We start from the raw sequence: 16,575 nt of genomic DNA, 5'->3' as shown, positions 1-16,575 counted from the left end.
ACCTATTGATCTTATCTATATATCTACATTTATAATTATAATCGTGATCGATGAATAGATCAGCACACATGAATACTTGTACACTACAATTAAAAAGATTATGTATGTCGGAAGTATGTCTACCTTCACTCTCTCTCTCCACTATATCCTATCGATATCACCATTCAACACACCTTCCCAGAAATTCTCTTCCAGCGTATCCATCCCTAATCCCAAATCTGAAGATCTCTCAGCTTCGTCGCCATCGTCATAAACATGACCGTCCAAACCGTCCCGATTACCGGCGTGATTGGCATTGCCGTTGGCAGTGGAAGTGAATTTATTGTATATTGGTAGATTCACATTTGAGGTAGGACGATCAGGTGAAACTACGTCAGGTCTCGGGTGGAGCTCCAACGAAGCTTCGTCCGTGTCCCTCTTATCCCGCGAAGCAGTACTCGAAATACCGATAGTGGCCGAATTAAGAGGTGTATTGGTTCGACTTCGCTCACCACGGTAATTCGGATTAGGGATGGTGACTCTTAGACTAGGTGATTGAGTTGAAGTGACCGCAGAAGAAGGTTCTATTCGATTTCTTGAGGAGCCACTGACATCCATCGCTGAAGGTCTAGTATTGAGACTGCTTGATGGGCCGGAAGGGATAAGTGGTGACGAGACAGATTGGGCTTGCTGTCTGGGTGCGAGTGGCTGATAGGTCGGTGAAGGAAGGGGTGAAGAGAAAGATTGTGAGGGATTGGGATGTGAGACGAAGGGCTGTCGGACAGATGATTGGTACGGCTGAGGTTGATTCGATGAATACGACGAAAATCCTCCCGATCTACTAGCACTTCCATTACCACCGCCACTTGCACTTTGAGACTTCTGTCGAAGATCGGGATTCGTCGGACCTGCAAAATTCGACCAACATACATCAGGGACCTATTCTACTCATCTATCGTACATAATCTTGACTAAAAATCGTACAACGCACGTTCATCGTCATACCAATCGTTCCCTCTCGGTCTCTTAGACAAAGATCCCGAACTTGATCCGTATCCAGCACGAGGTCCAGCAGGAGGCACCTGACCAAATCTAGGATTCGTATTCAACAAATTATCCCTTTCTAATGGATTGATCCACGTTCCACCACCTCGTGCTGCACTCCCTTGACCATTCAATGGGGCATCTCTTTCGATAGATATGGAAGGTCCGCCGCTGGGCCGAGCTGCCGATCCCTTACTCTCTATCTGAGAGTGAAGGGGAGGATTCGAATCGACGGCGTTTCGATTCGTGTATTCGGTGCCCGGTCCGCGAAAATACGTCTGAGAAGCTGGTGAAGCTTCGTCGGTATCGTCTTCGTCCTCAGAGTCAGAAAGGGTAAGATCGATGATATCGTTGGCTGGTTGGATTGAAGATCGAGCGGAGGAAGCGCCACCAGTAGCAGGGGTAGCGGGTGTAGCAGCGGGAGTAAAGCGTGGAGGTATTGCAGCAGCTGGAAGTGCTAGGGAGCGAGCATTACCATTGGCAGTCCTCGATAACGGTTCGTCGTCTTCATCTTCACTATCCGATAGTAGCTCAACGATCTTTCTCTTGGCATTGTTCGCGTTATCGGAAGTAGGACCATTGGATTGGGGAGACGGAGCTGTCTCCGGCTTCTTCTCGACTGGCGACGGCGCAGCAGCAGCACCGTGAGAAGCCAACCAATCCGCCGAACCGTACTTGTTGTCTTCGGTATGCCAGTCACCACTCGGTTCAAGTATGACATCGTCCACCGAATCTGGGCAAGCGTTCAAGATCGATAGCACGTATCTAAGAACATATGTCAGCAAACGCTGGGCGCTGAGCAGGTCGTCTGCGCTTACCCGTCCACTATCAGTTCCGGAAACTGTAATTCCTTCCCACAATGTGGACAATGCCACTGTGGATGCTGACTGTTACTCTCGATCCACCACTGCGCATCGAAGCACTGTATGTGAGTGCATTTTGAGGAACGAACGGGTTTTGTCATCCGCATATACGCCAGCTGCGGAAGGAGATCATTAGTATCATGAAGCGATGTGACTACATTGACGACTCACGGGATCCTTGAGTGACATTACGGAAGTACCAACGACGATATCATCGTCCTCCTCTTGACGTTTACGGACTGATGCGTGTACGGAGCGTTAAAGATTGCTCAATTCGCAATTAGACTCCAACTTACACTCAGCCAGCGACGCTTCTACACTAGTCGGTACCAGACCTTTCAAGCGATTCATCAGTGTTTCTTTGGTTGTCATCTCGGTGAAAACGATTTGGTAAAAGAATCGCTAGTATCACCTATTCATTAGCTACATATTCGCGGCGGAATCCACAAGTAGACTCACCTTCGCAACATCCTTCTTCTTCCCGACCGTAGGCCCAGTATGACCCATAGCTATAGTTGTCATTCGTCCTGGAACTCTCGATAACCCATTTGGTGCCTTCTCCAGGTCAAATGGCGGCGCACTGCCCGCTTTCCCCCTCAGACCCTTCTCCTTGAACGATAGAGGATAGGAATCAACCATTATGTCTGGGTTGGATGGGTACTCTATCGGTATTATTTTGTTTGTAGGTACCGGCTGACCAGGTAAAGCAGGCATGCCGAGCGGTTTGTAGTGATCAGAGGAAGTACAGAAGAGACGAATGGCATAGCGAGGATGTGAATTTGGATGATCTCTATATTTGGAAAAAGGGTCAGCAAAGCATACTCTGGTCACAAAAGTGCAATGCGCTGACATACCTCGTATAGTTCAACTTTTCTATCACATCATTCGGTATCGAGAAATTCGTCTTTCTTTCCCTTCTCACATGCGAGTTCTCATTATGTGATATATCCGGTAACATCTCCATACTTGTCAAAGCTCGTATAGGTTTCCACATGGGATTGGGTTTCCAGTCCTGTAAAGTAGGTGGTGGACCTATAATTATCGATTTAGGCAATATTAGCTGTATGGCCCATTGTAGAAGGAAGCTGGGAGGGACAGCTTACGATTTTGAGTTTGCCAATTTGAACCTCCTGGTCTGGATGGACCTGCTTGATTGTATGAGGAGGATCCATATCCGTTGGTGGCGGGAGCTGCCGGGCGAGAGTATGAACCTGTCATCAATAAATCAGCTTCTAAAAAATCAGCATGAAAAAAAAAAACGATCAGAACCTACTGGAGGACGAGGGCACACCACCGAATGTAGGAGCAGGAGCATAGTTTGGTCTATACTGGGGTACACCCCTCTGTTCACACTGTAATCTGATTTGTCCATAACCTCTGAGATCATTGGAAGCTTTCATCCTAGCAAAAGCATCTTGAACCCTGATCAAACAGGATATCTCGTCAGCTTGATCCATAGAGCTCAATAAGGGGAGTGAGAATATACCTAGACACGATTTCTGCCTTCCTATCTGAGCTTCTGATATAGCACTGTATCCTAGATTGAGATTCGATGATAGAGGCAAACAGCCGTAGGACGGGAACCGTCTGTCTCGGTATGTAATCTTGGGAGAACCACTAGTTTATCGTTCAACGTCAGTGATAACATTGCATGTGCAAATTGCGGACATTGATCACAAGGGATTCTGGTACTATATCGTGTATTCTGTACATCAAGGAGGTAACACTCACATGATAATCGTTCCAATCTGTCTGAAGGACTGCCTGACTAGTCATGGCGGCGATTCTGCTTGTCCTCGTTTGTTTCCTTTTCCTGCTTGATCGAGCGTTGTATACTTTGCTGTGATGCGACTTGAGCTGACCAAAGGTTTCGCCTGGATGTACTGGGCGACGCCAGACTGATATCTCGAGATATCTAAGGTGTCGAGAGTGATGATAGATGGGGGTTATAGATATAGGTATAGATGATCAGAACTAGAGTAGGTTGATTTTCGTCAATATCGGATGATGCACCGTACAATTGATCCCGTTGAAAACATCACTAATCTAAGCTAGTCACCGTAGTCGCAGTGGAGGAAGACCACCGACCACCTACAAATCACTCTTCCAACATCTTCTGTTCTTCATGCATATATCATCACACAGCACATCAGCTCCAGTCATATTCTCAAACTAGGGGTTCATTGACAGAAATACCGCTTCAGCTCCGAGATCGGTCTTAGAACTGGATATCGAATACGATCCTTTGATCGAGAGAAGAACTCTGACTCGTATCAGAAATGTCCGAATTGACAGCCAACAAACCTTACGACGAGTTGAGCAAGGAGGAGCAAGCTGAGCATGATGCAAAGGAGAGAGAAAGAGAAAAGGCAGAACAGGCAGGTGAGCTGATTGCCGCTTATGCGTAGTGATGTTATCAGTGGATGATTGACTAGTTGGATAGCTTTACCATACCAGTGGACTCAGGATTTATCGACTGTAACTGTTACAGTACCGTTACCTAAGGGAACCAAGGGAAAGGATGTGAATGTGGTGATGGGAACGAAGAAGTTGAAGGTGAGCGGGTATAGATCTACAAGAGGTCACCTCGTTGGCTGACAAGTCCACCTATACCTACAGGTCCAGCTGAAATCATCCAACGAACCTATACTGGAAGGGGAGTTGTTCAACGATATCATATCGGATGAATCGTCGTGGACTATAGGTGAGCTAAAGCTTTAATGTACCGACGATTCGCCGATCTCATACCATTTTCCTCATCAGATGATGGTACACTCAATATTGAACTCGAGAAATTATCGTCAGTACAATCTACCCTCTTATTGATTAGTCCATACTCAGAGCTGACGATACTCCAATTGATCATGTTTTTTTTGTTCTTCGTTCACTCGTAATGTTACAGAGCCCATATTCAATCTCATCAATGGTGGCCTCACGTCCTAACCCACCATCCCAAAATCGATACAACCAAGATCGTACCTGAAAATTCCAAATTGGAAGATCTCGATAGCGAGACAAGAGGTATGGTGGAGAAAATGATGTTTGATAATAGGCAGAAAGCGATGGGTAAACCTACCTCGGATGAATTGAAGAAGTTGGAAATGTTGGAAAAATTCAAGAAAGCTCATCCAGAGATGGATTTCAGTAATGTAAGTTTTGCTTGTTTGTCGAACCTTCCCGTTGTTATGATTGATATCGACCTACGTGCGTTGCTGATTTTTCTGAATTTCAGGCTAAAATCTCATAGACTATACGTCCAACGAATCATATGTATATACCATAAAAATGAGTCAGTGTATTGATACTGACCTGAAGCTTGCTCTTACTTTTCGAGACTATCCTTTCAATCGAGATCCTTTGACACCAAGGGGTAGTCTCGAAATTCTCTCATACAATTAATAAAGTCTCTCTTATACTAATACAACTCTCTGACTTACATCAGAATTCATTCTTCTCAAGCCTCACATCTCAATCAGAGCATACTGATCCGACACTACCGATCTGAAAGAATGACAATATATCTCGAAAAAGCCCTTGTGGAATCTATAATAATAGTAATTCTCGTCCTCATCTTTCTCATCATATCATGTTCGCCCAATAAATCATCTTCCGCTAAACCGTCCAGCGAGAGACCGAAAAGGGAAAGATCCGATAGACCAGAGCGTGACAGTGATAGAAGCGACAGGAATAGAGATAGAGATGATAGACCGGAGAAAGATACGGGCGAGAGGCTCAAACCTTCTGATCCGGATACAGATAGGAGACAGAGAGATGATGATGGAAAGAAGAGTGATCCTTCTAAGTCTGATCCGGACTCGGACGAATCGGAATCTACTCCTCCCACGCCCTCTCCAGATGATGATTCGACGGACGATACTTCGGATGATGGACGTACCACAGACACGGATGTAGAGACGCCCGGAACACTGAATTGGTCTGCTCAGTTGGCAGATAACTTCAGATTGAATATCAATAATTCAGATGGAAATTTCAGGGTGAATTATCATGGTTAGTCGAGTACTATGTATTAGTTTTCACCTCTGTGACGATCCGTAAGAAGGGGTAAAAAGTGGAGTGGTCTGTAGCAGTATCGTGTATCACCCGAAGCTATGATATACAGTATTGACAGACATCTAAACCGATTTCTTACATCATTTTTCGAAATAAGCATGATATGACACAAATATGGCACAGTATTAATGTGATGAATCCCTGAACCACCTTACTGAGGCTTGGGTGAACGCAGACAATGCTACGTTAATATGTTGAAACGACGGAACCCCTTACCTAGGACCAGATATGTCCCATGAGAGTCTCAAAAGTATATCCTTTAATCGATAACAGCCTAGCTGGGACCAAGGAGCGCCACCTCAGACAGGTTTGCACTCTGCAACGTGTCCGATAGGTCATCTTCGATGTGTCTGGGATGGGGCAGTAGCAATGGGAAGCTACATAAATAGAATCAAACCTGAACATCATGTTGTGCAGACCATTCAGCATTAATCCTAAACTATACCATCATCCTAAGTTCAATCCACACATTACTTCGCGATTCTCGAAACTCTCACACTGCCATCATGGAACCTGCACCAAGTTCATTTTACGGCGTTAACGAACTCGAACTCATTGATGATCTGAATAAGATATCGTTGTCGTCTGACACTAGTCCAAGCGATGCATCAGTCTATAAGGACCATGATTCAGATTCTTCGCAGCCTCGAGACTCGTCTCCTGCAATAAAAATAGTGAGTATGAAGATTGTGCTCCTCAGACTTGCCAGGAGATCGAAGTTAGTAATACTTGAACTGACGTATACGGACTCATGACTTTCTTCGTAGCCGAGCAAACTATGGTCTGCACAATCGACTTCCAACCGAGATATGGTTGGACGTTTTTCACACTCGAAAGCAAGAAGTAACGTCCCGAGTATCCGCTCTCGAGCACTAAAGAAAGTATGGTCCTCAATCAACAAAGCTTACCCTTCAAATAATCCATCTTCATCTATTCAGATGATTCGCGATTGAGGTTACACAGACAGCCATCCATCGAAAGAAGTTTCTTCGATCCAATCTGGGTTATCTTATCTCTACGGCGATGCTAACCAAGCTTCGTATACAGCCTTTCAAAATGGTCTGCAAGAAGCTCAAACAAGACAAAAAATACTTCATGACGAGAGTGTGAACGTTACGGAAGAAACGAAAGATGTGATATTTGATCATGTCTTACACTCCCATATAACCCAGAGTATTCACTCCCGCTTATCTCAAGGGGATTACAAGAAAGGCTGGTGGACAAAGGGTAATAGTCAGATCAGGCAAGAACTAGATCGAAGCTTGAATTCAGGAACATGGGGGATGGAATGTGACCAGGTTAGTATCATTGGTACGCTGACGACTCATGACCTCCAAGATAGGTGTTTTGATAAGAATATGAAGGAGACCAAAGTGATTTTCAATAAGGATCAGAGTGTTGATATGATTACTGTTGATGGCGAAAAAGTGAAACATCTACTACCACCTGCATAGAGAGAATCATGCGACAATGCCATTCATAGCGGATCCTCTTTGTTCATGACCCTACGTATCTGCATCTGATGCACTGACTTTCGCAGATGCGGAGACATTATTGTCAGGTCAATGTGCGATAGAAATGGTAGTGAGTGATTGAATGACCTGTTGGTCTGGCTGTTCTCAAGTATGCATCTATCCCATAGCATCTCATGTATATATCTGATGTACCTAGACGTCACTGGCAGGTTCAAAGTATTTCCATTGATCAGGTTGAGGTTCTTGCTCGAGGTTTTCCCAGCTGCAAGAAAGGAATCATCAGCATCGTACGTTATCAAGAGAAGATGTCGGGGGAATGTGATGATCCGAAAGAAGATAAAGAAGATATACAATGAATGGATAGAAGGGGAGATAGGATATATATAAAACGATGCTTTGTCTTGATTTGATACATGAGATAGTAAAATGAAGTACTCACGACTTCCACTCGATCATCTTGCCTACCAAAGCCTGTTCCGCCTTTGCCTCCTCAAAAGTCAACTCAATTATCTTACCCAGCTCGCTTTCCACTTTCAATACATCCTCGTTCGATGTCTCAATCACCTCCAATCTATGTTTCGTCAATGCCTCTGTGGCTTGTCTGTATACTGATCCGGAAGGTAACGAAGAGAGTGTGGATAATGTTGAAGAGTAGATGGATTTGAGGGCTGGTAAAGGATCGGCAATGGGTTCGAGACCTGTTATACCTGTAGATGCTTTGATTGGGCTACAATTTCAATATAAATATCAGATCAGTTTATACTGAAGGTACGGATGTTGATGACTTGGAGGAGGGCCAGGGTCGGAATGCTGGATGGTCTAATACTTACCGTAAAGCGGAAAGAAGCACTCTGGAAGCTCTGAGCATCTTGTCTGATCAGTGGGTGTATCGACAAGCGAGGGATGTAACAATGTATTTTTATGCTGTGAGATGGCTACGATTGTAGTCTTTTTAGATGTCCCAATGTCAATGTGACATTCGATGCATCAGGATTGGAGGAAAGGGGATTCTACAGATCACTGAGACTGATACTGTTTCTCAGAACCTTGGAAGCGGGATCAGATTGGACGGCCACGTGACTGTTCGAAACATCAGGCTCACCACTCTCGTGTTTTGACTTTTCTTCGCGTCGGGTCGTGAAGAGATGAGATGAAATCATTTGCACGAAAGGCTGAGAGGAGTGAGTCACTGGATCTCTCACTTGCGAATATAGCACCATCTTCTCGCAACGGGTCTTGGCTTATCGTCCTCCTCCTTGACGGAAGAGCAGGAGCTCTGCTTCGAAGGACCAGCACGATGAACTCTTCTCCACCCCCTCCCTCATTTACCTTGCCTCCGCTCCCTTCTTCCGGTAACTTCCCTATCACCCCTAGTCCGACTCCTTCTCCGGACACAGAACAAGATGGGTACAAGCTCACTGCGAAGGGAGGACCTGGTCCGAGTCCGAGAAAGGGGAAGAATGAGGCCCATATTACGGAAGAGGAAGGTAGGATATCAATGTATGTGAAGCTTTTTGATGGTGAGTACTCTGTTCTGCTCTATGATGTGGGTGGCGCGGATCGCACTGACGGGTACGGTGTACAGAAATGATCAACACCGTCTTGGAGTCCGAGTCATATCTGTTCACTGCCAGGGAATTATGGGTACTCAAGCATATCTTAGATCTAGCTTGTAAGCTTCGCTCTCCATGATCATTTCAATTAATTCATGCTCATGAACACTTCGATTAGACGAACCTCATTATCTGCTTACTCGATTACTGCTCCGAAGACCATGCAAGATCCACCCATACTCTTCACTTGTCAATGCTTATTCTGCAGAGCTAGGCGAAGAAGGTGTCCAGCGAGCTATGAAGATATTATCTAAACCTTTATCGATCCCTCAAGACATCGTTGATTCTGAGCCTTCTATCATAAACAACGACGAACCCATACCTGCTGCAAGTAGTTCCAAATCGCCTTTGGCACCGACCAAATCGTATCCCACTCCGCTATCAGCCAAATCCAAAGGTAAATTGCCTTCTATCTATTCGAAGAAGCTCAAACCTTGGTCATCCCTCTCATCAGGTCTGACTCCGGAGGAAGAAAAAGCAGATCCGGAATTAGCTGAAGCCCTAAAAGAAACTTTGTGGGCATCAAAAGTGGGTAGAGTAGAAATTGATGATGATGGTGCAGAGATTCATTCTCCTCCACCATCGATATTGGCCAGAAGTAGATCCGTATCAAATACTTCGTCGACATCCTCTTCATCCTCAGGATCAGGCACAAAAACACCTCTGATGGAAGAATTCTCTCTGACGCCTCAACCCCCTCCGCCCATAATATGTCTTGGTAGATCAGAAAAGGCATTAGGCTTAGATGATATTATGACTTGTATATCTGCTGAAGATCTCAAAAAGATTGCTAAAAGCAAAAAGATCCCGCCTTCATCGTTAGTAACTCGGGAAACTACTATCAATGCTTTAAGGGGAATGGCTAAGAAACAGACAGTACTCAGCTTCACCCCTGTAAAGGGTAAAAGCAAACTCGCCGATAAATCCAAACAAGCTACTTTACCATTTTCCTCTTCTACCACCAGAGTAACTTCCGAATCATTATTGGTCAATCAGCTCTTACCGCTCCTTGGTCATTCCGCTATTCAACTTTCCGCTGAACTCCATTCTCTAATCTCTCGAGTCAACTTGATTTTCTCACGAACACCACCGTTAACGTCTGGCGGATCGAGTTTGATGTTACCTTCTATCCTCGTCACATCGCATAAACGTCGTTATCCCAATTATGGCTCACCTAGCAGATCGTTCATCTGGTCGTCAAGGGATGAATTGTTAATTTGGGAAAGAGCGGTAGGGTGGGAGACGAAGGTATCTGATGCGTTAGGTGAAAATTGGCAAGAACAGAGAAAACAATTCGTCCCTGGATTTGGAATAAACAATAAACCTATGATTAGCAGGATGGAGGGAGCGAAGATCGTTAAGAAGATTTGGGAAGGTGTTTGGAGTACTTGGTTGGAGCTTGTACGTGGCCAAGGAGCGGATCAAGTGGATTATGGGAAAGAAAAAGGAGGACTGGTGGGGGATAGGTTCAAGACTGGTGGGTCGGCGTTCCGGCTCAGGACGATTTTACATACAACATCGTGAGATAATTGAACGTCACGCTGACTGATGATTATCTTGCTAGGTCATGTATTGACCAGGATCGTATACAAGGTCAGCTCATTTCTGCATGGGTTTTGTTTCCATGTCAAGCTGATATTGGTAATAGGGAGCGACTGCGTTAGGGATTTTGCACGAGTACGATACGGAATGTATGGTCTTGAAAGCCCTGTTGGCTCAGCGGAGATGGAGAAGGAGTAAGAGAGGGTGAGTCAATTGTCGTTCTTCTTTCTTCTTCATTGGTTGTGGTGATTATTGCCATGGGCTCATGTGAAGGTTCGTCACATCGTAGCGCTTGGTACGATCGTCTCGCCCTGGTGTTGATGAACCACTACAACGCCACTCCCGAGGAGAAAGAAGAGAAACTTCGCGAAGCTACTCAAACTTGTATCGATGCGCTACTAGATGAAGATACACACATGTGTAAGCTCCCTCACCTACCGTTTGCGTGAAACGTCTGAGCTTACTCGTGAATTTCAGTATACCGCCCGGCATTATCTCGACGCTTGACTCGATTGGAAAACAAACTTAACTTACCTTCCGACGAGAGGCATATCTCTTATGCGTCACTGAATAAATGCGAAACGCGTGAACTGATTGCACCGAGAGTGATGGAGAATATGGGAGCGCCAAGGTATCGTGCGAGATCTGCTTCGGAGAGTGTAAGGGGTGAGAGAGAAGCTAGTTTGGGGATGGGTGATGAGGAGCTTCGAGCAGGTGGGGGGATGGGGTTGCAACAGACGGGTAAATCTGTTTGGCTAGGTAGAGAAGGAGAAGTGACGGTTGAAGGTTGGGTCTTGGCATGGTGGGAAGATAAAGGATATAAAGGGTGAGCGTCACACTTTCTTAATACTTGTATCTCCATATTCTCAAAATTGGATGTCAGAGCTGATTTTATCATTTGTCGTTTTAAGATTCCACTCGGAGTCATCCATTCTAACCACGTTATTCTCCTTACTCATGTGGCCTATACTCTTCTCGCCATTACCAGGAGCATTCGAAACTCCCTATCAGACTGCACCCTTGGACCTGGGAGAAGATACGTTCGCACCTTCCCGATCAGCTGCAATCGAACGGAGATTAGAAGAAATGAGCAGTACCGCCGCTGCTTTAGATATGTTAAGCGAAGTAGATGAAAGGGAAAGACCCAGAGGAACTTGGGCAGTAGGAGTCAATTGGGAGTATAGCGCAGATGATTTGAGGGAGATATTGGAATGTATTGGTGGAGAGGCGATGTCGGGTGTGTGTAGGATGTTGGCGGAGGAGTATAGACATCGGAGTTCGGGTGTACCTGATTTGATGTGAGTGAAAGTTCCGTCTACCATCACCGTGAGTGAAAAGCGGATCAAGTCGCTGATGGGAAAGATGCGTGTAGTGTGTGGAATTACGAGAAGAAAGAAGCTAGGTTCGTGGAAGTTAAAGGTCCTGGCGATAGTTTATCTGAAACTCAGAAAGTGGGTCAACTCTGAGAACCTGGACTTCAACTTCGAATCCTCAATGCTGACGTTCTGGATTCTAAGGTATGGATCGACGTCTTACTATCATCTGGAATCCCCGTAGAAGTCTGTCGAGTAAAAGAGAAAATTGCAAGTACCCAGCAAATTGAGAAAGTGGAGAAGAAACGGAAATCCAACGAATTAGCCCAAAAGCGAGCTAAGAAGGTTAAGAAGGAGTACGAGAGAGGCGCAGATGGCGAGTTCATGGAAATTGGAGATGATGGACTGTCGGTGATGAAGGATGAAGAGGAGGAAGGGTGGGAGAAAGAGGATGAGATGAGGTTTGAGAGTGGAGATGAAGGTGGATCTGAAGGGCGGTGGGAGAAGAAGTAAATGAGAGGATTTTTTCCATTATTTACTGACACATATTACATATTGCCTTGCTTAGATCTCTGTTGTTCCTCATTTCTATCGTTGTAAATATCATGGACGTCTTCTCATGTTGTGAGATGGTTGTACAATGCATGAAGATATATATCTCTCTCTATATCCATTCTCGACTGTTTGATGGATTACTGATTACTGGATGTCCCATTCACGTGACACACAAATCAACGGCGGTGATTTCCGATGGTTTGAACATGTTTTCGAAAAAAGTTGGGTAGTGATGATGACCAATGCTAGGATGATGATTTCAACCGTTTGACCAAAGAGAGTCACCGGCAGATTCTTAATCGATACTACACCTGAGTCAGTAGACAAACCAAGTTGGTCAAGGGAGTAATCTTTGGAACCAAAGGATCAGAAAGAATCATATCTCCAAACGAGAACATCACAACGAGCTCAACATGTCCGACGCATTCTCAACACCCGCTGAACATGCCTTGGTCCACCCTGAACTAGAAAGTATAGCTGAGTCTGCCAGAGCTGGACCTAGCTCTATGGGAGATGGGAACGAAGGGATAAGTATAGAAGAGGCCTTTGAGGTTGACGAGACTGTTAAGAGGATATTGGAAGGTGGCTATAAGACTGTGAGTTGATGTTCACTTTCACTCTGGAAGGATGTGAGCACTTTACAGGGTCGCGATCAAGCGTGATATATGTGTTCATTGATTCTGTATATATCGTGATTAGATCGGTCTCCAATTCCAAGACGAATTATTACCTTCTTCGGTACAGGTCTATAGATCGATACAGATGAAGATCCAGCATACAGGTGCTCAAGCTTATGTTCTGGCTGATAGTACTTATGGAAAGTGAGTGGTACTTCCGACATTATACGATGGGATCTTCACCTTTACCTTGAAAAGCATGAGATGAGAGCTGACTTGATAATTGAACATAGTTGTTGCCCAGACGTATTGAGCTGTCTTCATCTCCCAGCTGATTTCTTGGTACATTACGGACATGCATGTCTGACACCGTGAGTTTAATGCAGACCGTTGTCATCTCACGGCAGAACCCATCTGGATTACTGAGGATGATTAGCTGAGTCGGTGAATTCTCCATACACTTGTAGGACCGACGCATTACCTGTATTCTACGTCTTTCCTCGACGTAAGCTCGACATAACCCACGCTGCCGAGCAATTTTCGGAAGTCAGTAAAGAGGAACTAAGTGAGGGAGGGAAGAAGGGTGTGGTTGTAGTCTGGGATGTATCGTTCGACTGGTTAGCGGGTACGTTTTATCTCCTAAAGCTTCGACCTTCGAATTGGCATTCATCATACGGGCTGACAGCGATTCAATATTGTAGATGAGATACAAAAAACCTTTAGCAAAATAGCACCTCATCCTATAAATTTCGCAACCATTCAGAAACCACCCACCTCCTCCTCGCCTACTCCTCCTGCGTCAGGATCAGATATCAAAGGAAAAGGTAAAGCTCCTGCTCTCAGATCTATCGAACCACCCAAAGGAGTTGATATTTCAGATTGTGTAATCTGGTATATCGGTGAAGAAGGAAGAAGTAGTATCAACTTACAGATGAGCTATGCGGATAACCCTGTTAGTGAAAAAACTCTATTGGATGGCAGGACATACCCAAGCTGACCAGTTTATCACTTAACAGCTATACCTCTACTCACCTTCATCATCATCCGTCCTCTCCCTGCATCGTCAAACGTCCCGACTCCTTCAGCGTCGTCTATTCGCATTGCACCAAGCGATGAGCGCCGACATCTTCGGACTGATCGTCTCGAACATCGGCTTGTCATCTTCCCAACCATTACTACATCAACTTCGTTCGGATCTCCAAAAAGCCAGAAAGAAATCGTATACCCTATCTGTCGGACGACTGAATCCTGCGAAACTTGCCAATTTCGCTGAGATTGAATGCTTCGTCTTGGTTGGATGTAATGAGGGCGGGTTGGTGGATAACTCGAAGGATTTCCTCAGACCGATTATTACGCCTTGGGAACTTGAGTTGGCTCTTCAGGGAGAAGGGGGCAGTTGGCAGCCTGAGAAATGGACATTGAATTTGGGCAAGGTACTGGAAGGTGAGTATATTCGTTGATCTGTATGGTCATGGGACCTGGCCATCTGCGAGATAGATGTATTTAATATGTGAAGCTGATATTTGTTTTTTTACCGGTCCGGATAGAGGCTCAAGAGCGTAATTCTGCTGAAACAACCAACACGAACGGTGTACAGAACGGCAACGAGGATGAAGACGATAATGATGGACCTGAATTTTCCTTGATCACTGGAAAGATGCGTACTAAGAAGACATTCCATGGAGCGACAGATTCAACAGAGAGTAAGTGATTTCGAATGGAATCGTGCGATTGGTAGGAAATTTTTGCATACGGAGCTGATCGAAGTGCAACTTGTAGTCCCCTCGGAAGGTATACAATCTATGACACTGCGAAATCAAAATTTCACCTTGGCCAAATTGGAATCTGCAGGAAGCAATTTCTTAGCGTCTAGAGAGTTTAGAGGATTGGAACCTAGGTATGGGATGGATGAACCTACTTTGTTGGAGGAAGGTAGGAGCGGAGTGGCTAGAGGGTATACTGAGGAGAAACAATGATTGTATGTCATCTATTGTACCTTATGCATGGAGGGATTGGTCAAACAATAGACAAGAAAAGAAAGAGAGAATTGCTTAATAACAACTAGGAATCACGAGGAACGACACATATACATACACAACTGAGTGGGACGTCGAACGAAGACATATCAATGAAGAATGTACATGTACATATACAAATTGAGAAAAAGCAGTATACAGCCTTGAAGTGGAATACTGAACGGTAGCTAACAATCTACAAAAGCCCATCTACATTCCTTCCCCTGACAGATCTTCCCCCATCCCGCAGCACCTTGACCACCTACACAACTACCCACCAAATTACCCCATTGAAAATCCCCATCTGTATATTCACAGATATAACCCCAGGCTACTGCACCCCATACGAACAGGTTCAAGATGATTAAGAAAGCAACCATCCAATCCACCGTATCTGCCGTCTGTGGTTTGAATTGGGAATGGGAATAACAATGAGGACAGGAATGGGTTGGTAATTCGGATGGATTAGCTGATTGTATATATGGGCAAGTTGAAGCGAGGAAGCTTGGCAGAGGAGCTAGCAGTAGTGTGCCCTCGCTAGGGGATGGGAGGGGTTTGTATGATGGTGGTGAGTATGGTGTATACCTTGGAGGAGAGTCGGGATATGCGATAGGTAGACCTTGTTGAGCTGAATGAGATATAGGAACTGGAGGGTTGGTGTAGGTATGGCTGTATTCTCGCTCGGATGGTGGGATCGGATCAGGACATGGACCGTGGGGAGGTATACATGGTCTTGGACTTATAGGTGTCCCTGGCCTACCTCGGGAATGGGAACTGAGAGCCTCATCTCCAGGTGGACTAGGTCTAGGACATGGACCTGGTGGTGAAAAACATGATGTGGGAGTCCCTGGATCGGGACGTAGAGGATCACCATCATCGAATGCGACCTGTGTATCGTGGTAAGAACACGAACATGGATGAGAAGGGGGATGGATAGGATGATAAGTCATGAATGAACCGTCGGGATATGTGGTTGGACCGAAGAATGACATGCTTGTACAGTATTCGGGGTAGGATTGGACTATGTGACCATCAAATTGTTTCGTCAGTTAGTGTATACTGTCCATGTAATTCAAGAACTCCGTTGATGACTTACATTGAGGCGATAAATAGGTTCTATTCAAAGAGGATTGATGATTTCTCAAATACAACAGACAATTTTCAACTACGATAGAAGATAAGTAACGAATCTTGTGGATGAGGCTTCCAGTCAGTACTATTTTGTTATGAACAATGAGGTGGTCTTCATATACTATTTTCGATGATCTCACAACGATTCATGAACTCTTGAGAACCTTTCAGAGAAGATCATGTTTTTCTTTTCACTATACAAGGAGGTCATGTATGAAAAGAATGACACGGGTATCTGCACTACATGTAGTCTAGGCTATTGAGTGGAAGGAGGATAAAGGAAGGTAGCTTGAAAGGAAAATCTATGTCGTCCAACATTCAAAGGAAGTGGAAGGAGAATGAAAAGGGGTATGACGT

At 45.0% G+C, this 16,575-nt stretch overlaps 8 protein-coding genes across 8 annotated transcripts; 5 read left to right on the top strand and 3 right to left on the bottom strand.

Annotated features, from left to right (window-relative positions):
* Nucleotides 1–141: 141 nt before the first annotated feature.
* Nucleotides 142–3,662, bottom strand: I203_106809 (uncharacterized protein; the record flags this gene model as incomplete). Its single annotated transcript, XM_065518058.1, has 11 exons — nt 142–887; nt 971–1,788; nt 1,842–2,002; nt 2,058–2,125; nt 2,183–2,288; nt 2,346–2,676; nt 2,741–2,918; nt 2,990–3,097; nt 3,160–3,308; nt 3,373–3,503; nt 3,618–3,662. The coding sequence occupies 11 exons, from the start codon at nt 3,660–3,662 to the stop codon at nt 142–144; spliced, it is 2,841 nt and encodes a 946-aa protein (XP_065373362.1).
* A 503-nt stretch (nt 3,663–4,165) lies between these two features.
* On the top strand, nt 4,166–5,133 carry I203_106808 (uncharacterized protein; the record flags this gene model as incomplete). The annotated part of the gene is made up of 6 exons (XM_019151129.1): nt 4,166–4,268; nt 4,330–4,442; nt 4,506–4,590; nt 4,650–4,686; nt 4,789–5,035; nt 5,119–5,133. 6 exons carry the CDS (start codon nt 4,166–4,168, stop codon nt 5,131–5,133), a joined length of 600 nt encoding a protein of 199 aa, XP_018999697.1.
* A 262-nt stretch (nt 5,134–5,395) lies between these two features.
* Nucleotides 5,396–5,899, top strand: I203_106807 (uncharacterized protein; the record flags this gene model as incomplete). The annotated part of the gene is made up of 1 exon (XM_019151128.1): nt 5,396–5,899. One exon carries the CDS (start codon nt 5,396–5,398, stop codon nt 5,897–5,899), a length of 504 nt encoding a protein of 167 aa, XP_018999696.1.
* Nucleotides 5,900–6,463: 564 nt separating this feature from the next.
* On the top strand, nt 6,464–6,910 carry I203_106806 (uncharacterized protein; the record flags this gene model as incomplete). The annotated part of the gene is made up of 2 exons (XM_065518057.1): nt 6,464–6,631; nt 6,725–6,910. 2 exons carry the CDS (start codon nt 6,464–6,466, stop codon nt 6,908–6,910), a joined length of 354 nt encoding a protein of 117 aa, XP_065373361.1.
* A 714-nt stretch (nt 6,911–7,624) lies between these two features.
* On the bottom strand, nt 7,625–8,300 carry I203_106805 (uncharacterized protein; the record flags this gene model as incomplete). Its single annotated transcript, XM_019151127.1, has 3 exons — nt 7,625–7,694; nt 7,872–8,159; nt 8,263–8,300. The coding sequence occupies 3 exons, from the start codon at nt 8,298–8,300 to the stop codon at nt 7,625–7,627; spliced, it is 396 nt and encodes a 131-aa protein (XP_018999695.1).
* A 429-nt stretch (nt 8,301–8,729) lies between these two features.
* On the top strand, nt 8,730–12,413 carry I203_106804 (uncharacterized protein; the record flags this gene model as incomplete). Its single annotated transcript, XM_019151126.1, has 10 exons — nt 8,730–8,952; nt 9,018–9,104; nt 9,164–10,522; nt 10,610–10,638; nt 10,694–10,791; nt 10,877–11,007; nt 11,065–11,413; nt 11,499–11,885; nt 11,960–12,038; nt 12,105–12,413. 10 exons carry the CDS (start codon nt 8,730–8,732, stop codon nt 12,411–12,413), a joined length of 3,051 nt encoding a protein of 1,016 aa, XP_018999694.1.
* Nucleotides 12,414–12,868: 455 nt separating this feature from the next.
* On the top strand, nt 12,869–15,048 carry I203_106803 (diphthamide biosynthesis protein 2; the record flags this gene model as incomplete). Its single annotated transcript, XM_019151125.1, has 8 exons — nt 12,869–13,051; nt 13,155–13,276; nt 13,366–13,443; nt 13,540–13,697; nt 13,774–14,024; nt 14,089–14,515; nt 14,620–14,775; nt 14,852–15,048. The coding sequence occupies 8 exons, from the start codon at nt 12,869–12,871 to the stop codon at nt 15,046–15,048; spliced, it is 1,572 nt and encodes a 523-aa protein (XP_018999693.1).
* A 227-nt stretch (nt 15,049–15,275) lies between these two features.
* Nucleotides 15,276–16,079, bottom strand: I203_106802 (uncharacterized protein; the record flags this gene model as incomplete). Its single annotated transcript, XM_019151124.1, has 1 exon — nt 15,276–16,079. The coding sequence occupies one exon, from the start codon at nt 16,077–16,079 to the stop codon at nt 15,276–15,278; it is 804 nt and encodes a 267-aa protein (XP_018999692.1).
* Nucleotides 16,080–16,575: the final 496 nt, after the last annotated feature.

Source organism: Kwoniella mangroviensis (assembly GCF_000507465.2).
Source record: "Kwoniella mangroviensis CBS 8507 chromosome 1 map unlocalized Ctg02, whole genome shotgun sequence".
In the NCBI taxonomy this organism is placed as follows: domain Eukaryota; kingdom Fungi; phylum Basidiomycota; class Tremellomycetes; order Tremellales; family Cryptococcaceae; genus Kwoniella; species Kwoniella mangrovensis.
The sequence above is the reverse complement of the archived record's forward strand: the minus strand, read 5'-3'. Positions and strand labels throughout refer to the sequence as shown.